General features: G+C 42.2%; 1 protein-coding gene and 1 long non-coding RNA gene across 3 annotated transcripts in view; one reads left to right on the top strand and one right to left on the bottom strand.

The window, feature by feature from the left end:
• Positions 1-5,313: 5,313 nt before the first annotated feature.
• LOC118373431 (collagen alpha-1(I) chain-like) overlaps positions 5,314-26,129 on the bottom strand; it is a 34,519-nt gene continuing 13,703 nt past the window's right edge. The window contains exons 17-49 of the mRNA XM_052471353.1: positions 25,541-25,639; positions 25,126-25,170; positions 21,708-21,806; positions 21,169-21,222; positions 20,734-20,841; positions 20,318-20,371; positions 19,587-19,685; positions 18,963-19,016; positions 18,636-18,734; positions 18,366-18,419; positions 17,351-17,404; positions 17,155-17,208; positions 16,979-17,032; positions 16,637-16,681; positions 16,324-16,422; positions 15,772-15,987; positions 15,326-15,379; positions 14,491-14,544; positions 14,255-14,362; positions 13,835-13,888; positions 13,596-13,649; positions 13,280-13,441; positions 12,307-12,414; positions 11,472-11,633; positions 10,948-11,055; positions 10,090-10,143; positions 9,873-9,980; positions 9,570-9,623; positions 9,053-9,160; positions 8,634-8,925; positions 8,166-8,356; positions 7,738-7,980; positions 5,314-6,581 (exon numbers count right to left, since the gene is read on the bottom strand). Coding sequence (XP_052327313.1) covers positions 6,435-6,581; positions 7,738-7,980; positions 8,166-8,356; positions 8,634-8,925; positions 9,053-9,160; positions 9,570-9,623; positions 9,873-9,980; positions 10,090-10,143; positions 10,948-11,055; positions 11,472-11,633; positions 12,307-12,414; positions 13,280-13,441; positions 13,596-13,649; positions 13,835-13,888; positions 14,255-14,362; positions 14,491-14,544; positions 15,326-15,379; positions 15,772-15,987; positions 16,324-16,422; positions 16,637-16,681; positions 16,979-17,032; positions 17,155-17,208; positions 17,351-17,404; positions 18,366-18,419; positions 18,636-18,734; positions 18,963-19,016; positions 19,587-19,685; positions 20,318-20,371; positions 20,734-20,841; positions 21,169-21,222; positions 21,708-21,806; positions 25,126-25,170; positions 25,541-25,639 — 3,348 coding nt within the window. The 3' untranslated portion in view covers positions 5,314-6,434. The remainder of the gene's footprint in view (positions 6,582-7,737; positions 7,981-8,165; positions 8,357-8,633; positions 8,926-9,052; positions 9,161-9,569; positions 9,624-9,872; positions 9,981-10,089; positions 10,144-10,947; positions 11,056-11,471; positions 11,634-12,306; positions 12,415-13,279; positions 13,442-13,595; positions 13,650-13,834; positions 13,889-14,254; positions 14,363-14,490; positions 14,545-15,325; positions 15,380-15,771; positions 15,988-16,323; positions 16,423-16,636; positions 16,682-16,978; positions 17,033-17,154; positions 17,209-17,350; positions 17,405-18,365; positions 18,420-18,635; positions 18,735-18,962; positions 19,017-19,586; positions 19,686-20,317; positions 20,372-20,733; positions 20,842-21,168; positions 21,223-21,707; positions 21,807-25,125; positions 25,171-25,540; positions 25,640-26,129) is intronic.
• LOC127909494 (uncharacterized) lies at positions 10,150-10,941 on the top strand. 2 transcript variants are annotated; one of them, XR_008071485.1, is made up of 4 exons: positions 10,150-10,369; positions 10,401-10,524; positions 10,556-10,679; positions 10,773-10,941. It is a non-coding gene; the product is annotated as an uncharacterized LOC127909494 (long non-coding RNA). The 2 variants fall into 2 exon arrangements; XR_008071483.1 differs by having other exon boundaries at positions 10,711-10,941.

Here is a 26,129-nt window from a genome sequence, read left to right as displayed (position 1 = left end):
CAACCTGGTGGCCCAGCAGGGAGTAGTCTACTGTTACTACTAGTAGAGACTCAATACAGTAGATCAACCTGGTGACCCAGCAGGGAGTAGTCGACTGTTACTACTGGTAGAGACTCAATACAGTAGATCAACCTGGTGGCCCAGCAGGGAGTAGTCTACTGTTACTACTGGTAGAGACTCAATACAGTAGATCAACCTGGTGGCCCAGCAGGGAGTAGTCTACTGTTACTACTGGTAGAGACTCAATACAGTAGATCAACCTGGTGACCCAGCAGGGAGTAGTCGACTGTTACTACTGGTAGAGACTCAATACAGTAGCTCAACCTGGCCCTAAACTGGTGGTCTGGTTTGTTTGAGCTTTAGCCAACTCGTTTGTCAATTTTTTTTGCTACAGCACATATGGGACCCGACTAGCGCAACTCCACATAGAACACATACTGCTTATGAGAGCGAGGGAGAGATCTGGCAAAGAAACTTTCTGGCTAAAAATTCTTGAATCAGATATAGAACCCATTGCCCTTCATGTTTGTGAGGTCTGGGGTCCGCTCACCAACCAAGAATTTATAAAATAGGACAAACACCAAATTGAGACTCTGTACAACGTAAAACACCAAGTAATGCGTGCAGAGCAGACTTAGGCCAATACCCACTAACTATCAAAATCCAGAAAAGAGTCGTTAAGTTCTACAACCAAGTGATTCCCAAACCTTCCATAACAAACCATCACTTACAGAGCTGAACTTGGAGAAGAGTCCCCTAAGCAAGCTGGTCCTGGGGGTCTTCAGTTCACAAACACAAACAGACCCTACAGAGTCCCAGAGCAGCAACACAATTAGACCCAACCAAAGCATGAGAAAACAAAAAGATAATTACTTGGAAAGAACAAAAAAAAAACAGAGCAAACTAGAATGCTATTCGGCCCTAAATAATGAGTATACAGTGGCAGAATACCGGACCACTGTGACTGACCCAAACTTAAGGAAAGCTTTGACTATGTACAGACTCAGGTGAGCATAGCCTTGCTATTGAGAGAGGCCGCCGTAGGCGGACCTGGCTCTCAAGAGAAGATTGGTGGCAGTGTGCACATAGCCTAAGGTGGAAACTAAACTGCACTTCCTAACCTCCTGCCCAATGTATGAACAGAGACACGTTTCCCTCAGATTACACAGATCCACAAAGAATTAGAAAACAAACCCGATTTTGAAAAACTCCCAGATCTACTGGGTGAAATACCAGTGCCATCACAGCAGCAACATGTGACCTGTTGCCACAAGAAAAAGAGCAAACAGTGAAGAACTACATTTTAAATACAACCCATGTTTATTTATTTTCCGTTTTTGCTCATCGTTACAACACTATATAGACATATGACATGTTAACATGTGTTTCCCATGCCAATAAAGCCATTGAGAGAAATAGATAATAATATGCAACTTGGATTATGATATTTGGTCTATAGCACCACCTAGTGGATCAACTTCAAAGTGTACCAGTATATTCCAAGTCAGGTATACAGTGCATTCAGACCCCGGACTTTGACATTTTTTGCTACGTTACATCCTTATTCTAAAATAGATTAAATATATTTTCCCTCATCTATACACAATAACCCATCATAACAAAGCAAAAACTTACACATTTAAAATAAATACAACTGAAAATCATATTTACATAATTATGCAGACCCTTTACTCAGTACTTTGTTGAAACACCTTTGGCAGTGATTATAGGCTCGAGTCTTGTTGGGTATGATACTACAAGATTGGCTCACCTGTATTTCAGGAGTTTCTCCCATTCTCTGCAGATCCTCTCAAGCTCTGTCATGTTGGATGGGGAGGGTCGCGACACAGATATTTGCAGGTCTCTCCAGAGATGTTCGATTGGGTTCATCAAGTCCAGACTCTGGCTGGGCCACTCAAGGACATTCAGACTTGTCCTGAAGCAACTCCTGCGTTGTCTTGGCAGTGTGCTTAGGGTTGCTGTCCTGTTGGAAGGTGAACCGTCGCCCCAGTCTGAGGTCCTGAGCGCTCTTGAGCAGGTTTTCATCAAGGATCTCTGTACTTTGCACCATTCTTCCATTTAAGAATAATGTGGGCCACTGTGTTCTTGGGGACCTTCAATGCTGCATAAATATATTGGTACCCTTCCCCAACTCTGTGCCATGACACAATCCTGTCTCGGCGCCCTCGGACAATTCCTTCAATCTCATGGCTTGGTTTTTGTTCTGACATGCATTGTCAACAGTGGGACCTTATATAGACAGGTGAGTGCCTTTCCAAATAATTTCAAATCAATTGAAATTACCACAGGTGGACTGCAATCAAGTTGTAGAAACATCTCAAGAATGATAAATGGAAACAGTATGCACCTGAGCTCAATTTCGAGTCTCATAGCAAATAGTTTGAATACTTATGTAAATAAGGTGTTTCTGTTTTTCATTTTATTATACACTGCAGACATTTCAAAAAAACTGTTTTCGCTTTGCAATTATAGGGTTTTGTGTGTAGATTGATGAGGAAAACATTTAATTGAATCAATATTAGAATAAGGCTGTTATGCTTCACTATTCTCTCTCACATGGTCACAAACAGTGTCTGCGCGCGCATGTGAATGCGTTCGCTTCAGCGTGGTAGTCAGGGTACCAAACAGCTGAGAAGTTGATCCTTGACCTCAACATTCTTATGAGGGAATTAATCCCCATTTTATGCACTTTTCTCTCTATGCGTATTCTGACGCAAGGAAACGATGAATAAGGTCATGCGAACCTGCCGGTTCCAAGAGGGAAAATCATCTACTTTACTTTTTCCTATAGTAATAACACAATTCTCCATGCACTGTAATTTACAACCTGTTTAGAGCTATTGATAAGAGCTAGGTAAATGAGTAGGGAATTGTAAATATAAATGACAATTATTTTTAAAATCTATTTTACCTTATAATCGCTGGAGACAAATGTGAAACCAGTCATATGTCAACAAAACTGAAACATATCAACATATCAACTTTCCCATCGTAAAGTTGATGAAATGCCGTGCCATTGTGTATGATTTCAATTGTACAGCCCTTTAACTTGCAGTGTTGGGCACTCTCGAGCGTCTTAATTATAAGCTACCCCCACTTTCTCCGTTTCCTGTTTCTATCACGTTAAATATTAGCCACTATCATTATCGACTGTCACTAGACCACACATACTCAACTACCAATTCACTGTTCGTTCCCGTCAGATGGTGTAGCCTACATTAGCAACATTATCATTCCATTTCATTACATTGTGTTATTTACCTTAATTTGCATCCTCTGTAAACACCGTCACGGCCATGTGGTTGTTGCTGAGGATCATTAGTAACACATGATAATTTAAATAATGACATGTAGTCTAACTGAATGTTATAAAGCAGAGTGGAGACCAAGCCTTAACCGACCGGACGAATGGCGTACTACTTGGCTGTGTCATCACACAGTCCCATGGATAGTGCAGGCAATAGACCAGGGTACAGTCTACTATTGTACACTATTCTCCCATAATAATTATTTGACACTTATCTTCCAACATTAACATGGGTTAAAGAACTGAATGTGGCAATTTTCAGAATTAATCAAACCACCGTTTTTTTCCCTTTGGTGTGTAAAGGCTCTCCAGACCTGTTTTTAAAATGATTCATAAATACTTTCCTAAACCTAATCATTGGTAGGCAAATAGCCTACACGTAGTGGTAGAATTTTTCTTATTTATATATATATCTATATATATATGCCATGTTTTTTCTAAATAAAACCCCCAACTGACTCCATTGTTGTTTTAATGGTAATCTCGATCCCCAAATAGCCTGTGTAATAATTCTGTAATTACCAGGCAATAACATTTGTCCAGAGATGTGTCTTATTAATCAGAGGAGCGCTGCCAATGACTTGCCTAGTAGTACTACATACATCAAATAGAAGCAATTTAGGAACACAATAAAAAAAAAGCACAACAAATAGACTACTAATTACAGGGTAACCACACAGAGGCATCGTTGACTTTTATCCACTTCATCCACGTCGTCTTTAGGAAGACAAATCCTCTTTTAAAAAAGTAAAATAACAGGATAAAAACTCCGCGTGTCATCTGCGCTTCATTTTCAAAAGAAAAATACGGAAGATCTATAAAAGGACATTGCAAATTTAGTAGAATCGCATCCACATAATCCACACGTTTCAGCATGTATTCTTTTTGTGACTGGATTTGTGGATGTGTACCGCCAAACCTGGTTTGGAGGATATCCTTCTGGAATGGAACTGGCCGGAGACCTGCAGTGGGTAGACCACAGACACGTGTGAGGTAGGTAGACTGTAGCCCTCACTGTAGCCTAGTCTAATTCAGAACTGTTCCACCGAAAACCTCCAGAGTTCAGTACAAGGCTACATGACTAATTCTAGGATCCCAACAAAATGGTGACAAGGCTCAGAAGTCAACTCATATTTATTATTGCGTAATTACTGTGTCATTGGAAATTAGGAGCACTGGACATTTAGAAAATGATACGTTTTTTTCAACCAAACCAACTAGAAAGTTTGTACTATGTTTTGAGCTGCTACAATGTTGTGTTGCTGCCATGTTGGGTTGCTACCATGCTCTGTTTTTATGTGTTGCTGCCATGCTGTGTTGCTACCATGCTCTGTTTTTATGTGTTGCTGCCATGCTGTGTTGCTACCATGCTCTGTTTTTATGTGTTGCTGCCATGCTGTGTTGCTACCATGCTCTGTTTTTATGTGTTGCTGCCATGCTGTGTTGTTGTCTTATAGGTCTCTCTTTATGTAGTGTTGTGGTGTCTCTCTTGTCACGATGTGTGTTTTGTCCTATATTTAATTTTTAATCCCAGCCCCCCTCCCCGCAGGAGGCCTATTGCCTTTTGGTAGGCCATCATTGTAAATAAGAATGTGTTCTTTAACTGACTTGCCTAGTTAAATAAAGGTTAAATAAACATCACTTGTTATCCCAAATGCTCCTTACCAATGTGTTCTATGTCCTACAAGTCCCACTCATCAGGGTTCGAGTCAGTTGTAATAACTAGGGCTATGTTGGTTAATGCCTTAACATTATGTTTCCCAAGAACAAGACCAACATGGGCTGAAGTTATGTGTTTGACTATAAACCTACAACAAGATTAGATTTTAATGAAAGTTAAACTTTTACGTTATTTTGGAGATTATTTTATCATTTGCCTAAAAGAAACTATAAAATATAAAAAATGTATAATCAGCCACAGTCGCTGAATTGTCTGTCGGTTTGATGTGAGCCGAATGGAGAAAACCAAGGGGACATGTCAAACATTGTGTAGACCACTTCACATGCTTTATTCAGCATCCAAATAATTAAAAACATCTTGATTTATTATACATGTACAACATCAGTACAGATTCTCTTTTTTCAAAACCATGAAGGTGTGTCTGCTTCTCAGATCTTGTCAAACTCTTTTCCTTTTTTAGAAACCTAAAACGTTTTTCTTCAACAAACAAAACACAAACATCAGGAGGGTTTGAGTGGTGCTTTAGTGATGCAGTGATCTGGACAATCACAAGGGTAGCATAGAGGGTGGACACAAACATCAGCTGGTGAAATGAAATACAACTGAAAACAAAACCACTTCCCTAAATCCACACCAGACACCATTGGCATGCATTATATCCACAGTAAAACATATTTCAGAACTGTTAATTAACCAACACTTGACAAAGAAAACAATTGTACTGACAACAAGGAAGACAGCGTGTTGATTTGTTAGCACCAAAGATCCGATGGTTGTTAGTTAGCTAATTATGACATGAAAAGATTGTTCTAACAAAGACCAATAACTGGACCTCATGAGTTGATATTATAGCACCTTTGACATTTGTTTTCTATCCAATAATATTCCTGTAGTGTAAAATCGGCCCTAGGGTTTGTGAAACATTTTGGGTAACATGGAGTTCTTCTCTGAGGTAGCCATTAATGTATTCAAAATTAATGTGAATGTTCAGGTGTTTTTCTGTCATAAATTTAGAACAAGAAGACACTTCACTGTCGTTTTTAAGATTTATTTAATACCAGAAAATGGTACATAGCATTTGTTGCTTTCATTGTCCTTCCGCAGTGGTAAAAAAACGACAAAAAAGTCACCTGTATCTCATTGTGTTTCTCCATGGGGATTTTACACTTCATATTACACTTGTTTTCTTGTTGCCAGTGGAAACAAAATATTATTTTTTAAGTGTCCTTGATTGTTGTAAGTTTCGGTTGAAGTAGCAGTCCCCAAATGTATTTTCTTCAGAATCAAAAACATGCAAACGACGTCTTCAGCAGAGTAGTTTTAAGCTCGTGGACCAGTGGCAGCCGAATGAGTTTGTAGGTAATGCATAGAAAATAGAATTAGAGATGACTGCAAACAATTTCATGTCCATATTTCTTTTTTATTTTATACGAAGCAGACAGGGCCAACTTCGACGCCAAACTCCTGATCAGGTGCACCAACGTCCATAGGAGCAATGTCAATGATGGGCAGGCGAGATGTTTTTGATGTCTTGTAGTCGATGACTGTCTTGCCCCATGTGCCAGTATGTGACTGTGGAGAGAGAGTGAGAGAGAGTGAGAGCGAGAGAGAGAGAGAGAGAGAGAGAGAGAGAGAGAGAGAGAGAGAGAGACAGAGCATAGGTCAGAATCAGAAACCAGTCCTAGTAAAGATGAATGATGACACACTAACCTCTATATAACCTCTGTTTTATTTAGTTACTTCCTTTATCTTTAGTTTCATAACATGGATTTCACACAATTTTACATTCAAAATGAGGACAGTAGAAGAATAGAGGAGAGTAGAAGAAGAGAATAGAGGAGAGTAGAAGAAGAGAATAGAGGATAGTAGAAGAAGAGAATAGAGGAGAGTAGAAGAAGAGAATAGAGGAGAGTAGAAGAAGAGAATAGAGGATAGTAGAAGAAGAGAATAGAGGATAGTAGAAGAAGAGAATAGAGGATAGTAGAAGAAGAGAATAGAGGAGAGTAGAAGAAGAGAATAGAGGATAGTAGATGAAGAGAATAGAGGAGAGTAGAAGAAGAGAATAGAGGAGAGTAGAAGAAGAGAATAGAGGAGAGTAGAAGAAGAGAATAGAGGATAGTAGAAGAAGAGAATAGAGGAGAGTAGAAGAAGAGAATAGAGGAGAGTAGAAGAAGAGAATAGAGGAGAGTAGAAGAAGAGAATAGAGGATAGTAGAAGAAGAGAATAGAGGATAGTAGAAGAAGAGAATAGAGGAGAGTAGAAGAAGAGAATAGAGGATAGTAGATGAAGAGAATAGAGGAGAGTAGAAGAAGAGAATAGAGGACAGTAGAAGAAGAGAATAGAGGACAGTAGAAGAAGAGAATAGAGGAGACTAGATGAAGAGAATAGAGGAGAATATAAGAGAATGGAGGAGAGTAGAAGAGAATAGAGGAGATTAAAAGAAGAGAATAGAGGAGAGTAGAAGAAGAGAAGAGGGGAGTAGAAGAAGAGAATGGAGGAGAGTAGATGACGAGAATGGAGGAGAGTAGAAGAGAATAGAGCAGAGTAGATGAAGAGAATAGAGGAGAGTAGAAGAGAATGGAGGAGAGTAGAAGAGAGGTAGAAGACAGAAAACAGTGAAAGACGAGGGTAGAAGAGAGCATAGAATAAAAGACAGCAGAAGGGAGTTGAAAGATAAGAGAAAAGAGTAGAGGACAGTACAAGTGGACAATAGTAGTAGGTGTCTCACCGTGCAGCCGTCCTCGCTGACAGTGTATGTGAAGCGGCTGTTGCCCTCAGCTCTGATCTCGATCTCGTTAGATCCCTGGAGCAGCAGGGCCTTCTTCAGGTTGCCCGTGCCCTTGTCCATGTAGGCCACGCTGTTCTTGCAGTGGTACGTGACATTCTGGGATGCCTCGTTGGACATCAGGCGCATGAAGGTCAGCTGGATGTTGACGTCCTCTGGGTTGGAGCCCTCGCTACCGTACTGGAACTGGAGAGGAGAGGAGGGGGGTTAGTATCATGAAGGCAGATTTGTAGTGAAGGCAGGTCACTAAAACTTGAGTCCAAGTCAAGACCCATGTCCCCAGTAATCCAAGTTTGAGTGTAAGTCTGAGTCGTTTCTACCCGAGCTCTGATTGTAGTCCTTGTCACATGGTTACGCTGAATGGTCCTTACCTGGAAGCCGTTGTCCATAGACTCTGAGAACCAGATGTGCTTCTTCTCCCTGATGTTCTTGCTGGTATACCAGTTCTTCATGGGGACAGTGTCCTGGGATGGGTAGATGCAGGTCTCTCCAGTCTCCATGTTGCAGAAGACCTGGACAGCATCCAGAGGAGAGCCCTGGTTGGGGTCCACCCAGTACTGGCCTGTGGGTTTAAGAGAGAACAGAATATAATCCATCAAGGTGCTTCAGGTGACCATAGAGGTCCAATAAAGTAGAAGTTATTATATTGATAGTTATTAATGGAGCTCTTTGATGTTTCCTTTTTAAATATTGAATAAATTAAATCATTCAATCATTCATTAATTCAAACAACCAATCAATCAACCAATCAACCAACCAACCAATCACTGATCACAGCATGCCTATATATATAACCAGTGTTTGTCTGCGGCATGCGCTGGACTGAGCCTGGAACTTACCGCTCTTCCATTCAGGGTGGCACATCCTGATGTCACGGCACATGCGGGCGGGGTTCTTCTGGGTTCCCTCAGGGCTGCGGATGTTCTCCACCTTCTGGCTGAGGCTCTTCAGGGTGGTGTCCACCTCCATGTCACGGTCGTTCATCATGTCAGGCTCGTCAGCACGGTAGTGGTATCCTCCTCCTCCTCGCATGGGGTCAGGTCCCTTCTCCTGGTTGTAGATCGGTGCGACATGGAAGCCGCCGCCAGCGGGACCTGGAGGTCCGGGCAGACCAGGAGAACCAGGAGCACCCTGGGTAGGGAAGAAGAAGACAGAAAGGGGTCAAATCTGGCATCGAAGGCTTGTGCTATGTTTGTGAGGATCTGTGTGTGTGCTTGTGCGTATGCACGGTACATGTGGAGGTCAGTGTGAGACTTACAGCAGGTCCCATCTCTCCGTTGCGACCACGGGGTCCGGGGGGTCCGATGGGTCCAGGCAGACCATTCATGCCATCTTTACCAGTGGAGCCAGAAGAACCATGGGGTCCCTGTAGGACACACAACAACAACTCCATTAGAAGTCATATACCTTGATCAGGGAAGTCACAGCGCTCACTCACCATTATTTAACTATTAACAACTTGACCTCTCAGCCTTCATTAATGGCCTTCATCAGAGGTCCTATTCCTTCCATTCCAGCGACAACATAACTAATAAATGACTAGATAGGATATCCCTGCATAATCTGATGTGTGGAATCTTCTTGTTAAGGTTAAGAACACAACGTCACATACAGGATCATTCTATGAACAATGTTATCCAACTGAAAACTGTTGTGAAGGGCAGGGCCAATGTTATCCAACTGAAGACTGTTGTGGAGGGCAGGGCCAATGTGTAACTTATATTACATTATTAACCATGTTCTATTGATGAACTGGGAGTCAGAGCCATACTCACTCGGGGTCCAGAAGGTCCGTTAAGTCCAGCAGGCCCAGACTCTCCAGGGGATCCCTGGAACCAGATACATCACATTAATCACACATTATATCACATTAATCACACATTATATCACATTAATCACACATTATATATGTTAAAGCAAAGAGAACAACAGATCTACAACCCAGACACAATGTGCATGCTTCCTTAATGCCACAAATCACTAAAAACAAGTTTTAAAAGGGCAGTAAATTATCGTAAAGAGAAGAAGCTAAATGTAACAGCATGAGTTGTATGATATTGGAAGGCTGGTATACTCACAGCGGGTCCAGGAAGTCCGGGCATGCCGCTCAAACCTCTGTGTCCCTTGTGGCCTCTCTCTCCACCCTCTCCAGCCTCTCCCTTGTCTCCACGAGCACCAGCAGGGCCCTACAGACACAGGTCAAAGGTCAAACATGTACTCAGCAAAGACAGTGGACATCCTTACAATACATTAGGTTGAGGAGTATGGATGACAAAATGCTGACGGAAAACTTACAAGACCTCCACGACCACCAGCAGGACCGTTAGGGCCAGCAGGACCAGCAGGACCCTGAGAGAGAGAGAGAATCAAGGATAATTATGTGTGTACATTGATGGAACTCAGGGTAACGTTGTGTCAGGGTAATGTTGATATATCTCAGGGTATGTCAGGGTAACGTTGATATCTCTCAGGGTATGTCAGGGTAACGTTAATATATCTCAGGGTATGTCAGGTTAACATTGATGTTTGTTAGGGTATGTCAGGGTAACATTGATGAATCTCAGGGTATGTCAGGGTAACATTGATGAATCTCAGGGTATATCAAGGTAACATTGATGAATCTCAGGGTATGTCAGGGTAACATTGATGGATCTCAGGGTATGTCAGGGTGACATTGATGAATCTCAGGGTATGTCAAGGTAACATTGATGAATCTCAGGGTATGTCAGGGTGACATTGATGAATCTCAGGGTATGTCAAGGTAACATTGATGAATCTCAGGGTATGTCAGGGTAACATTGATGAATCTCAGGGTATGTCAGGGTAACATTGATGAATCTCAGGGTATGTCAGGGTGACATTGATGAATCTCAGGGTATATCAAGGTGACATTGATGAATCTCAGGGTATATCAAGGTGACATTGATGAATCTCAGGGTATGTCAAGGTGACATTGATGAATCTCAGGGTATATCAAGGTGACATTGATGAATCTCAGGGTATGCCAAGGTAACATTGATTAATTCAGGGTAACATTGTAAGCTAGTCCAACAAATGTCCAAAACATTTTTTTTTTAATATTGTAAGGCCTTCGGCCTGAAAGTGACAGAGATACTATAGTCAACCCCTAAATTGATGAGAAGAGGTACTTACAGACTCTCCACGGCTACCAGTCTTGCCAGAAGCACCAGATGGACCGGGGGCACCGGGAGGTCCAGGAGCACCAGGGGAACCAGCATTACCATTCTCACCACGGTCACCCTGCAATGAACACACACACAGGAACAAAGAGCCATGAGGGAAACAGCACCAGTAATGGGGACAAGTGTTGGAGCTTCCTTCCTTACATTGTAAAGTTCTGGACAAGAGCACCCGAAAGAGCTCTACATAAACCAACAGTAAGGGTTCTATTCAATAAGTCAAGCTGAAGTGTTACAGAATGCGCAATATAAATATATAGTAATTCCCATTTGAGCTGATATGTGCAGCGTTTACCGTGAATGCTAAAGCGGGAACATTGCCTTTAAATTTCCATTGAACATCATCGATGCGGAATGAATAGAGCCCTGAGTGTGTAATTTCAAGACAAGTAGGCTGTTTCTATTATCCAGCAGCAATGTTGTTTATAACAACAGTGTCATGGAAGAGTAAGACGTGGTTTGATAGTAGAGGCTTACCTTGGGACCGGGGGGTCCATCGCGACCGGCAACACCATCGTGACCAGTGGAACCCTCACGACCAGCCTCACCGGGTGCACCAGACAGGCCAGGGGGTCCCATGGGGCCAGGGGATCCACGCTCACCGACGGGGCCGCCAGGTCCCTGCTTACCAGGCTCCCCCTGAGAGAGGACAATGGACAGCTCAAGGGTTAAGACTCTTAAGATTTGGAAGTAGAGACAAAGAAATCCATGAGAAAACTTAAGAATGAAGGATCTTATGGGCTTTTTGTGTGAAAAATAATGAAGCTGATTTGAGTTGTGAGGTAACACTTTTCATAGAAGTTAAAAGTGAAATACATTTTTAGTCATTTGGCAGACACTCTTATCCAGAGCGTCTTCCAGGAGCAATTAGCTTGAAGTGCCTTGCTTTTGGTCCCCTGAGTGGCGCAGCGGTCTAAGGCACTGTATTAGAGTGCGAGAGGCGTCACTACAGACCCTGGTTCGTTCCCAGGCTGTGCCACAACCGGCCATGATCGGGAGTCCCATGGGGAGGTGCACAATTGGCCCAGCATCGTCCGGGTTAGGGAAGGGTTTGGCCGGGGGGGTAGGCCGTCATTGTAAATAAGAATTTGTTCTTAACTGACTTGCCTAGTTAAATAAAAATTACATTTAAAAAAGGACACATCAACAGATTTTTCCCCTAGTCAGCTCAGGGATTCAAACAAGCGACCTTTCGGTTACTGGCCCAACATTCTTAACCGCTAGGCTACCTGCCGCTCTTATATAGCTACTTGATGCCTTTAAATAGTAATATGTGGAGTAGGGTGGGGGTGCTGTTGATGGGAACACTCACAGCTTGTCCTGGAACTCCTGGGCTACCACTGGCTCCCCTTCCTCCTGGGCCCCCCACAATACCACGCTGGCCAGCAATACCTCCGGGTCCGGGGGTTCCTGGGGCTCCCTGGAGAAAGAGAACAGATCGAGGCAAAGATGACATATTCTTCAATGCAGCATGGAGAACCAGAACAAGTCTATATAAAGGGATTCATCACCATGGTTTAAACTTTACTACATTCATAACGTTTATGTAGCATTACATATTTGGATGTATTATTTTATATATTTTTATAATTTCATTTTTATTTATTTTGTTAAACATTCCATCTAGTTATTTAAATTATTTGTCTTTTTTCATATTGTTATTTTGTTTCGTAATGCTGAGAAACATATAAACATATAATAATATAATTATAATATAACAGCCCTTCATCCCTTCAAATTCAGCACTTCATCCTTCAGCACTTCAGCCCTTTATCCCTTCAGCCCTTCATCCTTCAGCACTTCATCCCTTCAGCCCTTCCCTTCATCCTTCAGCACTTCAGCCCTTTATCCCTTCAGCCCTTCATCCTTCAGCACTTCATCCCTTCAGCCCTTCCCTTCATCCTTCAGCACTTCATCCTTCAGCACTTCAGCCCTTTATCCCTTCAGCCCTTCATCCTTCAGCACTTCATCCCTTCAGCCCTTCCCTTCATCCCTTCATCCTTGATGTGTTGCTCTGTTTACTACTTTGTTTATTTGTTTATTGTTGTTCTTAATTTGTTTATTATTGTTGTTTATATGTGTATTGTTGTTGTTTATTTGTTTATTTGTTTATTGTTGTTCTTAATTTGTGTATTATTGTTGTTTATATGTGTATTGCTGTTGTTTATTTGTTTATTGTTGTTCTTAATTTGTTTATTATTGTTGTTTATATGTGTATTGTTGTTGTTTATTTGTTTATTGCTGTTTTTGCTTATATGTTTATATGTTTATTGCTCTGTACTTACCATTGGGCCATCATTACCCTTGGCTCCAGATTGTCCTGAGGGTCCTGGGGGTCCGGCGGCTCCAGCCTCACCGGGGCGACCAGCGTGACCAGTTTCACCACGTCCACCCCTCTGTCCCTCTTTACCAGAGGGGCCGGGAGGGCCTGGGGGTCCGGGGGCTCCCTGAAAACATTTAGGAGATGAGGGTAGTTTGTTTAGAGCAAATATTTTAAGTATTACAGTATGTGTTTCTAACTTGAAAATCCAAACTTGATATGTTTCATTGTGGATGAATGATAGATTGGTGATAGATGAAGTGCTACAAAGGTGACCTTACACTTCCACCAGGAGGGCCAACTCTTCCACCAGGACCAGGCATACCAGAAGCACCCTACACACACACACACACACACACACACACACACACACACACACACACACACACACACACACACACACACACACACACACACACAGAGGAATACAGAACAGCTTTCTTAAAAAAACATACTTTACATTTTTATTCAGTTAAAATAAATGAAAACTAGTGTTGTTATGAATGATTTGAGTTCTTACAGGGGGCCCAGCAGCACCACGAGTTCCTTTAGTACCAGCATTACCAGCAGGACCCTGAGGACACAAACAGCAGTTAGGCCAAAAAACATCTATAAAGGACACATGACAATATATACATGTCCTGAACACTGATGGTCACATCACTGAGTCAGTCCTCAACACCTTCTAATGGTGAGAGACAATTTCAACCGGTCACTGGATTATAGTACAATAAGGATATACAAGGGTGGCCTGTTAGCCAAAAGTAACTTGTGCTATATATCTGCAAACGATTCCTAAATTGGTTGATTCAGGAACAAACAGCAAAAAGCAAACTGTATATTTCTTTCTTTCTTGGAGATTTGAGATTAGAGCTTGTAGTTCTAACAAATCTGTCGGTTCAGGAGTTAAAGCTGATAGGACAGCCTCAGACATCCATACCTGAGGTCCAGGAGCACCAACCGGTCCACCGGGCCCAGGAGCACCAGCATCACCTTTGGGGCCGTTGTTACCATTCTCTCCCTTGTTGCCAGGCTGACCATCAGCACCCTGAAGCAAGGAGGGAGAAGAAGAGAGGACGGGTCAGGGCTGGGTTAAAGAATTCCACCTGGAAACAGAACTGTGACCAGCTTCAGAGTGGTCTGAACTGGACCAGGCTGGGTGATGATGTTACTCACAGGGGGTCCTGCGAATCCAGCAGGTCCAGGGGCACCATGCTCACCGCGCTCACCCTGGAGGATTATGGGTAGAAAACACATAGGGTTAGAGGTTGGGAATGAACAACTGATACATAAACAAGCAGAATGTGCTTTGTTCAGTGTGATGAAGAGAAATGGCGGGCCATCAATGTGCTTTGTTCAGTGTGGTGAAGTGAAATGGAGGACCATCAATGTGCTTTGTTCAGTGTGGTGAAGAGAAATGGAGGACCATCAATGTGCTTTGTTCAGTGTGGTGAAGAGAAATGGAGGACCATCAATGTGCTTTGTTCAGTGTGGTGAAGAGAAATGGAGGACCATCAATGTGCTTTGTTCAGTGTGGTGAAGAGAAATGGAGGACCATCAATGTGCTTTGTTCAGTGTGGTGAAGAGAAATGGAGGACCATCAATGTGCATTGTTCAGTGTGGTGAAGAGAAATGGAGGACCATCAATGTGCTTTGTTCAGTGTGGTGAAGAGAAATGGAGGACCATCAATGTGCTTTGTTCAGTGTGGTGAAGAGAAATGGAGGACCATCAATGTGCATTGTTCAGTGTGGTGAAGAGAAATGGAGGACCATCAATGTGCTTTGTTCAGTGTGGTGAAGAGAAATGGAGGACCATCAATGTGCTTTGTTCAGTGTGGTGAAGAGAAATGGAGTACCATCAATGTGCTTTGTTCAGTGTGGTGAAGAGAAATGGAGGACCATCAATGTGCTTTGTTCAGTGTGGTGAAGAGAAATGGCGGGCCATCAATATGTGCATTACACCGCTGTCATAAGCAGATGAACATGTAGTATGTCATTGGAAGTTACTCACAGGGGAACCGCGACCTCCAGCGGGACCAGGGGGGCCGCCAAGACCACCCTCACCCTAACACAGAGAGAAAAAGAGGAGGGAGAGGAGGGGAGAAGAGAGAGAGGAGGGGAAGGAGAGAGAGGAGGGAAAGGAGAGGAGAGGAGGGAGAGGAGGGGAGAGGAGGGAGAACAGGGAGAGGAGAAAGAGGAGGGGAGAACTATCTCATATTTGAATGAAGATTTACCTAAACAATCCTATACATCAAGGCTGTAGCTACACAGTAGTTGTTTCAACACATCAAGGCTGTAGCTACACAGTAGTTGTTTCAACACATCAAGGCTGTAGCTACACAGTAGTTGTTTCAACACATCAAGGCTGTAGCTACACAGTAGTTGTTTCAACACATGATATTTTACTGTTTACTGTGTAATCAAATTGTTTCAATCCAAACATCTTTTTGCTCTTACCTTCTCTCCATGAGCACCAGTGGGTCCAGGGGGTCCGATGGGTCCAGTCATACCACGCATGCCGTCTTTTCCTGGGCCACCGTCGGCTCCCTTGGGGCCACCATCACCTCGTTCTCCCTTGGCACCGGAGTTGCCACCTGAGCCACGCTCTCCGGGCATTCCTTGCAGACCTGGGGCTCCCATACCGCCAGGGGCACCAGCAACTCCAGTCTCACCCTGGACAGAGATGGTAGACAGAGAAACATTAAACTAATAGAGATGGTAGACAGACACACATTAAACCTCCTATCGCATTGTACCAAAATAATATATTTACAAAAAGGAACAGAGATGGTAGACAGAGAGACACACACATTAAACCTCCTTTGCTCTGTGCCAAAATAATATATATACAAAAATATTTGTTGCGGTGCAAAAATAAATAAGAAAAGGACAAATTATATGGTTGTATAGGGCCTAATGTCATTCTCAGTCCTAGGATCAACATAAGGACAAACTTAATTATTTAATCAATGATGTAATCTGTATCTGTGTTCTCCAGTGTTCTCTTACCCTAGCACCATCGTTACCAGGAGAACCATTAGGTCCACGGGGTCCAGAGGGGCCGACAGAGCCGATGCCACCACGCTCACCTGGGAAACCTCTGTCACCCTTAGGACATAGAAAAAAAGAGGAGGAGAGGAGTAGGAGAGGAGAAGGAGAAGATGGGGGAGAGGAGGAGAAGAGGGGAGGAGACGAGGAGGAGAAGAGGGGAGGAGAGGAGGAGGAGAAGAGGAAAAGATCTGTGAACATCATGTCTACTGAAGAAGGCAGCTTAGAGACAGATCCGGGGGTTCAGATCCATCTGCTGTGATGCTGTACTTACTCTGGATCCACTGGGGCCGGGACCTCCAACCTCACCAGGCACACCCTGTGGAGCAACAGAGGAGAGGGGAGCAATCAACCAACCAACCAACCACTCAATCAATCAATCAAATATATTTATAGCCCTTTTTACAGCAACATTTGACACATAATTAAATGTATTGCTAGATAATGTCTGATTACACTTCAACAACTGCATTTGGGTAAAAACTTGCTTTCCAGCAACTTACAGGGGTCTAATTGTTCATCAATTCAATTCAACATGTCATGGAGGGCATAGCATTACATCTAGAACCTATCTAGAACCTATACCTAATCTCTGTGATGGGAGGGCACCACTTACCTGATCACCAGCCTTGCCAGGCTCACCAGTAGCTCCCTGAGTTCCAGGCAGACCCTATTGGGATGATGGGAGAGGTGTGGTTGAGATTTCAGGTCAACATGTAACATTATTGGTTACAATGTGAATATCTAGACAAGTAATGATAGCAGAGGTAAGAATTGTGGCTGGTAATCTACCTGGAATCCGTTAGGACCAGCGGGGCCGCCCTCTCCTTTCTCTCCTTGACCTCCCTGAAACACAACGGTGTTTGGGTGGCTCATGAATGAAATCATACAGTATGTGTCTCAATGTTTCATTAAATGGGACTGTACATGAAGATGTATGTGGCTAAATGTGCCATTCAGTCTAAGAAGGAGATGTGTCAAAACTTACAGCAGGGCCTTGTGGTCCGGGAGCACCAGAGTCACCATCTTTGCCAGGGGCACCCTATAAACAAGAAGATGCCATCTATTACACATCCAAGAACACACACAATGATCTATTGACACAGACTTGAGATAAGTTGATTTAACATGGACAATGATCTATTGACACAGACTTGAGATAAGTTGATTTAACATGGACAATGATCTATTGACACAGACTTGAGATAAGTTGATTTAACATGGACAATGATCTATTGACACAGACTTGAGATAAGTTGATTTAACATGGACAATGATCTATTGACACAGACTTGAGATAAGTTGATTTACATGGACAATGATCTATTGACACAGACTTGAGATAAGTTGATTTAACATGGACAATGATCTATTGACACAGACTTGAGATAAGTTGATTTAACATGGACAATGATCTATTGACACAGACTTGAGATAAGTTGATTTAACATGGACAATGATCTATTGACACAGACTTGAGATAAGTTGATTTAACATGGACAATGATCTATTGACACAGACTTGAGATAAGTTGATTTAACATGGACAATGATCTATTGACACAGACTTGAGATAAGTTGATTTAACATGGACAATGATCTATTGACACAGACTTGAGATAAGTTGATTTAACATGGACAATGATCTATTGACACAGACTTGAGATAAGTTGATTTAACATGGACAATGATCTATTGACACAGACTTGAGATAAGTTGATTTACATGGACAATGATCTATTGACACAGACTTGAGATAAGTTGATTTAACATGGACAATGATCTATTGACACAGACTTGAGATAAGTTGATTTAACATGGACAATGATCTATTGACACAGACTTGAGATAAGTTGATTTAACATGGACAATGATCTATTGACACAGACTTGAGATACGTTGATTTAACGTGGACAAGTCAACCAATGTTGATACAGCATACAGTATGTTACAGTTTGAATGATTGATCCTATCTGCTTCAGGTTTTAGTATAGCTTCACTTACAACACCCCCAACAGCTCCGGCTTCTCCTCTCTCACCAGGCTTGCCGCTGTCACCCTGTAATGAAGAGACAGACGATGATTACTCTTACTGTACATTCATATTCTACTCAGTAAGAAACACACTGAATACACCACCCCTACATTTACATGTGTTCAGTATATGAACTAGACCGATTTGTTATAGTGGTAAAAATAATACATTTGTAGCCACCATTTAGGAATGAAATGAATGCTTTTGTTTCTTTTTTTGTATGTTTGTTTGTTTACTCACAGCAGGTCCTTTGGGCCCAGGGAATCCCATAACTCCAGGCTGACCTCTGGATCCAGAGGAGCCTGGGGGTCCGGAACGACCATCGTTTCCAGTGATACCCTACATGAGAGGAGGATCACACAGGCTATCAAAGGGTATGGTGTTCTCCTGACTGAACCAACACAATTATTGTTCTACTTTCTACTTTAGACCAAGGAACATGAAGGTCAAAACATGTTAAATCCTCTCGATAATGTCCTCTTGCCAATATAGTTTATTATATACATAGTAATAATATAGTAATTCGGTATGCATTGAGTTTGTGGTGAATAGATCAGTAGTACTTACAGCAGGGCCAACTTTCCCATCGGGGCCAGGGCTGCCAGGGCTACCAGTCATACCCTACAGCAAGCAGGGAGAGAAGAGCACACATTAGATCAAACCAAACCATAGTTTATTGGTCACGTACACATTTTATAAAATGTTATAGCGGGTGTTATAGCAGGCATTATAGCGGCTGTTATAGTGGGTGTTATAGCGAGTGTTATAATGGGTGTTATAGCGGGTGTTATAGCAGATGTTATAACGGGTGTTATAGCGGGTGTTATAGTGGGTGTTATAGCGGGTGTTGTAGCGGGTGTTATAGCGGGTGCAGCTAAATGATAATGAACACAAATAATAATCAAAAACTAGAAACAGCAAGAGAGTAAGAAAGAGATAGTGAAAGAAAGAGAGAGTGAGAGAAAGAGAGAGAGAGCGAGAGCGAGAGAAAGACAGAGAGAGCAAGAGAAAGAGAGAGAGAGTGAAAGCGAGAGAGAGAGAGAGAGAGAGAGAGAGCGAGAGAAAGAGAGAGAGCGCGAGAGAACGACAGAGAGAGCGAGAGAAAGAGAGAGAGAGAGAGACAGAGAGAGAGAGAGAGAGACAGAGAGAGAGAAAAAGAGAGAGAGAGAGATGTGAACAGGTGACACTCACCTTGGATCCAGGCATGCCAGGCTCCCCGGGGCGACCAGCCTCACCAGTGGCACCTTGGGCTCCCATTGGTCCATTGGCTCCACGCTCACCAGGGCCACCCTATCACATGGGAAGGTTAATTGGTGATGTCTGTGTCAAGTTTTGATAGGCAAGCATTATGGTCAGCTTCAGGGCTTAGAGATTAAATAGTGCTCTGTGAGGGTAACCAAGCCACCAAGACACATTCAGCGAGCATATTGAAAGCTACAATCTGCAGCTGTTACATCAATTTTTTGGATTTAGAACTGAATGATATATACCCATTGATTCGTGAAGAATATAACTTGAATATAACTTGTCTCATGCGCTTAGTTCAACAGAACGCAAAATACTCCAATGTTTGTAAACAATGTAAATGTAAACAAACACTGTATAGCCTCAAAACATTGTTAAAACTATGATTTAATATCATGGATAGTCAGCCCATGCATCCATGTCTATGAATTGGAAAGTGGTTCTATTTCTCCAGGCCCATCCCTCAGCTTTTTACCAAAACAAAGGCTGTCGGCTTTGTTGTTGTTTCAATTAAGGATCCTAGCTTCAAGGATAAGGATGGTTTTGCTTATTGGCTGAATTTAACACCAGACGTCATGTTTCTTCACATGGACTTTATAGTTTACTGTTCAACTATTACTATTACTGTCATTATCATTATTATTACTACTATTATTATATTTTGACAATTGACTCACCTTGCCACCGGCAGCTCCATCAGAGCCGGGGAAACCACGCATACCAGGCATACCCTGTTGGAAGAAACAGGACCGACACACTGTATTACACAGTGGACCATGGCACAGGCACACCATATCACAAAGTCAAGGCTTGACTGACAATCAGTGTCCCCTGGGAATGAAAGGTATAAGATGCACATGGTCTAGTATAGACTGGTGACTGAGGCTCTGATGGTTGGTTGTTGCTGTTTCTGATTCCAAAATCTATATGGTCATTTACTGGGATCATATGGAGATAACAAAACACAACTTTAAAACAAATCTGTCTGTGTAGGGACATAGTTCTTATGAGTAGGGGCACATCAGAGAAGGGGTATTTGACATGGAAGAAGTGGGCTAAGGGGTCGCGGGAGAGGGAGGGGGGGGTAACGTACACGCTCCCCAGGGGGTCCAGCACCACCAGCTCCACCAGGCTCACCACGGGCACCTCTCTTTCCCTCCTCCCCAGATGGACCGGGGGGGCCGCCAGGACCAGAGGAACCCTGGTTTGATAAAGAGGAGGAAAGGATGGCGGGGTCAGAAATCAGACCTGTAGTAAAGACAACTCTCTAACAATACCTTCAGAAGAAACAGGTGTCTATCCCTGGGTTAGATACCTGTGGTCCGGTTTCCCAGACACAGATTAAGCATAATCCTGGACAAAAAACCTATGTCATTGGAGATTTTCCAGTGAACATGCTTTTTGGTCCTCAACTGGGCTTCTTGCTTAATCTGTGTCCCGGAAATCAGCACTAAATGTTTTCAGACATGGTCAGCTGCTTGTTAAATTAATATTTCCATAGGTTATTTATAAGGGCGGTCCAACTTACAGGCTCTCCCTTTACACCAGGCTCTCCCTTGGAGCCTTGGGCTCCTTGCTCACCCTGTAGGGAAAACAAACAAATCACATCAGCACTGGAGGTTGGTGGCACCTTAATTGGGGAGGAAGGGCTCATGGTAATGGCTGGAGAGGAATAGGTGGAATGCTATTAAATACATCAAACATGGTTTCCATGTGTTTGATACCATTCCATTCGCTCCATTCCAGACATTATTATGAGCTGTCCTCCCCTCAGCAGCCTCCACTGCACATCAGGTAACACTCACCACTAATTCCTGGTCCATATTACACATCACAAACTAGAGTGTAGTGCTACAAACTTTTAATTGTTTTTATACATCCATAGATATGCATTAAATGACTGTGTTCTATTGATTTCTGTGTAGTATCAATTTACAAAGCAATGCTCACCACCACTGCTTGATCAAAACAGCCAAAGCACATCACAAAATGGACGAGTGCTGCAAACTTATTCAAGAAATGCTATTTGATCAATTGACTAAATAGTGACGTTACAATGGTACTCACATGGTTACCCTTGGGGCCGGGGCCACCACCAGCTCCGGGAGGTCCAGCAGGGCCACGGGATCCTGGGAAACCAGGAGCACCAGAGATACCAACAGCACCCTATGGGATGGACAAGAGAACACACACGTGAATGCACCAACACCCGTATGTATGCATGCACATTCTACAGTCTTAATGGCATGCACATTCTACAGTCTTAATGGCATGCACATTCTACAGTCTTAATGGCATGCACATTCTACAGTCTTAATGGCTTTCCACATTCTACAGTCTTAATGGCTTTCCACATTCTACAGTCTTAATGGCTATCCACATTCTACAGTCTTAATGGCATGCACATTCTACAGTCTTAATGGCATGCACATTCTACAGTCTTAATGGCATGCACATTCTACAGTCTTAATGGCTTTCCACATTCTACAGTCTTAATGGCTTTCCACATTCTACAGTCTTAATGGCTTTCCACATTCTACAGTCTTAATGGCTTTCCACATTCTACAGTCTTAATGGCATGCACATTCTACAGTCTTAATGGCATGCACATTCTACAGTCTTAATGGCTTTCCACATTCTACAGTCTTAATGGCTTTCCACATTCTACAGTCTTAATGGCTTTCCACATTCTACAGTCTTAATGGCTTTCCACATTCTACAGTCTTAATGGCATGCACATTCTACAGTCTTAATGGCTTTCCACATTCTACAGTCTTAATGGCTTTCCACATTCTACAGTCTTAATGGCTTTCCACATTCTACAGTCTTAATGGCTTTCCACATTCTACAGTCTTAATGGCATGCACATTCTACAGTCTTAATGGCATGCACATTCTACAGTCTTAATGGCTTTCCACATTCTACAGTCTTAATGGCTTTCCACATTCTACAGTCTTAATGGCTTTCCACATTCTACAGTCTTAATGGCTTTCCACATTCTACAGTCTTAATGGCTTTCCACATTCTACAGTCTTAATGGCTTTCCACATTCTACAGTCTTAATGGCTTTCCACATTCTACAGTCTTAATGGCATGCACATTCTACAGTCTTAATGGCTTTCCACATTCTACAGTCTTAATGGCTTTCCACATTCTACAGTCTTAATGGCTTTCCACATTCTACAGTCTTAATGGAATGCACATTCTACAGTCTTAATGGCATGCACATTCTACAGTCTTAATGGCTTTCCACATTCTACAGTCTTAATGGCTTTCCACATTCTATAGTCTTAATGGCTTTCCACATTCTACAGTCTTAATGGCTTTCCACATTCTACAGTCTTAATGGCTTTCCACATTCTATAGTCTTAATGGCTTTCCACATTCTACAGTCTTAATGGCTTTCCACATTCTATAGTCTTAATGGCATGCACATTCTACAGTCTTAATGGCTTTCCACATTCTACAGTCTTAATGGCTTTCCACATTCTATAGTCTTAATGGCTTTCCACATTCTACAGTCTTAATGGCTTTCCACATTCTACAGTCTTAATGGCTTTCCACATTCTATAGTCTTAATGGCTTTCCACATTCTACAGTCTTAATGGCTTTCCACATTCTATAGTCTTAATGGCATGCACATTCTACAGTCTTAATGGCTTTCCACATTCTACAGTCTTAATGGCTTACCACATTCTACAGTCTTAGTGGCTTTCCACATTCTACAGTCTTAATGGCTTTCCAAATTCTACAGTCTTAATAATGGCTTTCCACATTTTACAGTCTTAATAATGGCTTTCCACATTCTACAGTCTTAATGGCTTTCCACATTCTACAGTCTTAATGGCTTTCCACATTCTACAGTCTTAATGGCTTTCCACATTCTACAGTCTTAATGGCTTTCCACATTGTACAGTCTTAATGGCTTTCCACATTCTACAGTCTTAATGGCTTTCCACATTCTACAGTCTTAATGGCTTTCCACATTCTACAGTCTTAATGGCTTTCCACATTCTACAGTCTTAATGGCTTTCCACATTCTACAGTCTTAGTGGCTTTCCACATTCTACAGTCTTAGTGGCTTTCCACATTCTACAGTCTTAGTGGCTTTCCACATTCTACAGTCTTACTGGCTTTCAACATTCTACAGTCTTAATGGCTTTCCACATTCTACAGTCTTAGTGGCTTTCCACATTCTACAGTCTTACTGGCTTTCAACATTCTACAGTCTTAATGGCTTTCCACATTCTACAGTCTTAGTGGCTTTCCACATACTACAGTCTTAGTGGCTTTCCACATTCTACAGACTTAAAACCTCTTTGGGATAGGGGGCAGCATTGGGAAGTTTGGATGAAAAGCATGCCCAGAGTAAACTGCCTGTTACTCAGGCCCAGAAGCTAGAATATGCTTAGTAAATTTGGATAGAAAACACCAAAGTTTCCAAAACTGTTAAAATAATGTCTGTGAGTATAACAGGACTCATATGGCAGGTGAAAACCTGAAAAAATCCTACAAGGAAGTGGGAATTCTGAGGTTTGTAGTTTTTAAGTGAATGCCTATCGAATATCCAGTGTCCGTGGGGTCAGATTGCACTTCCTAAGGCACTTCCAGTAGATGTCAACAGTCTTTAGAAGTCGTTTCAGGCTTCTATTGTGAAAGGGGAGAGAATAAGATCACTCAGAGTATGTGGCTCAGCTGAAAGCCATAAGTTGTTTATGGCGCGTGACTGTGAGCGCGACGTTCATTCCCTTTCCTTTCTAATGAAAACAGTATTGTCAGGTTGAAACATTATTGAATATTTATGATAAAAACACCCTAAGGATTGATTAGAAACATTGTTTGACATGTTTCTACAAACTTTAATGGAACTTTTTTTACTTTTCGTCTGGATGTTGTGCCCGTGCTGTGTGCATAATGATTACTGAACTAAACGCACAAACAAAAAGGAGGTTTTTGGACATAAAGATGAACTTTATCGAACAATTTTTTTTAAAATCGTGTAACATGGAGTCCTGGGAGTGCCACCAGATGAAGATCAAAGGTAAGTGATTGATTTTAACGCTATTTCTGACTTTTGTGGCACCTCTCCTTGGCTGGAAAATGTCTATGTGGTTTTTGTGGCTAGGCGCTGTCCTAACATAATCGCATGGTGTGCTTTCGCCGTAAAGCCTTTTTCAAATCGGACACTGTGGCTGCATTAACAATAAGTTTATCTTTAAAATGGTGTACAATACTTGTATGTTTGAAGAATTTTAATTATGAGATTTATTTTGTTCGAATTTGGCGTCCTGCAATTTCACTGGCTGTAGGCCAGGTGTTCTGCTAGCGGAACCCCCTTCCCAGAAAGGTTAATGACTTTACATAGAAGCATCTACTAAATGGAATTTATTATCATTAGTATATTACGTGTGGTATTACCAGTGTTCATTTGAACATAATCAATCATAGATCTTCAGATAGATGTATCCACAAGGCTCATACTTACAGTGGCACCCTTGCCTCCTGACTGGCCATCACTTCCGGGGGCACCCTGTTTGGTTACAGAAAAAGAGCGGGAAAGAGAGGCGGGGACATTATATTACAGTAAACTTCAGGGGTCAGAGGTTAAACGGTGCACTATGAGGGTAAACATAAGCATATACACATATATAAGGATAATGACCTATATAAGGATAATGACCTATAAGGATAATGACCTATATAAAGATAATGACCTACATAAAGACAATGACCTATGTAAAGATGAGGACCTATATAAAGATAATGATCTATATCAAGATAAGGACCTATATAAAGATAATGATCTATAAGCATATATAAGATTGGGACTTACAAGCACAAGCAACCAGGACAAATAATAATATAAGCATTTAAGGGCAACCAAGCACAACAGTACTCACAGAGGGTCCAGCAGCACCAGCGGGTCCAGGGTTACCGGGCTCTCCACGAGATCCTTGGGGTCCGTCTGAGCCACGGCCTCCCTGAGGACCAGTCTCACCCTAAAGGGGGCAGCAGAGAGGACATTAGGAGGGTGCTGGATGATCACATTCTTTGGAACTGATGTTATCATCTCTGTGTGTGTGTGTGAGGGGGAGGTTTTGTGTATGTGTGTGTGTGTGTGTGTGTGTGTGTGTGTGTGTGTGTGTGTGTGTGTGTGTGTGTGTGTGTGTGTGTGTGTGTGTGTGAGTGTAGGAATATATTATATATTAATCATTGTTCATTTTTATGTGTTATGTTTATATTATTTCTATTGAGAACAATTTCAGTTTTTCACTCTCACTGTTTCCTCTCTAATAGAGGTCTGTACATTACAGTAGTCTCTCACTGTTTCCTCTCTAATAGAGGTCTGTACATTACGGTAGTCTACAGTAAAGGGACATGACGGAGATGTTCCACGAGGTCATCATATGCCATCTGCTGGCCACAACCTGTATCAGATCAGGATCTCAATATATGTCCCAATTCTCTACCCTTCTGCCCTAAATCTGT

This window comes from Oncorhynchus keta, chromosome 2 (assembly GCF_023373465.1).
Source record: "Oncorhynchus keta strain PuntledgeMale-10-30-2019 chromosome 2, Oket_V2, whole genome shotgun sequence".
Taxonomy (NCBI): Eukaryota; Metazoa; Chordata; class Actinopteri; order Salmoniformes; family Salmonidae; genus Oncorhynchus; species Oncorhynchus keta.
This window is presented reverse-complemented; position numbering and strand designations above follow the sequence as displayed.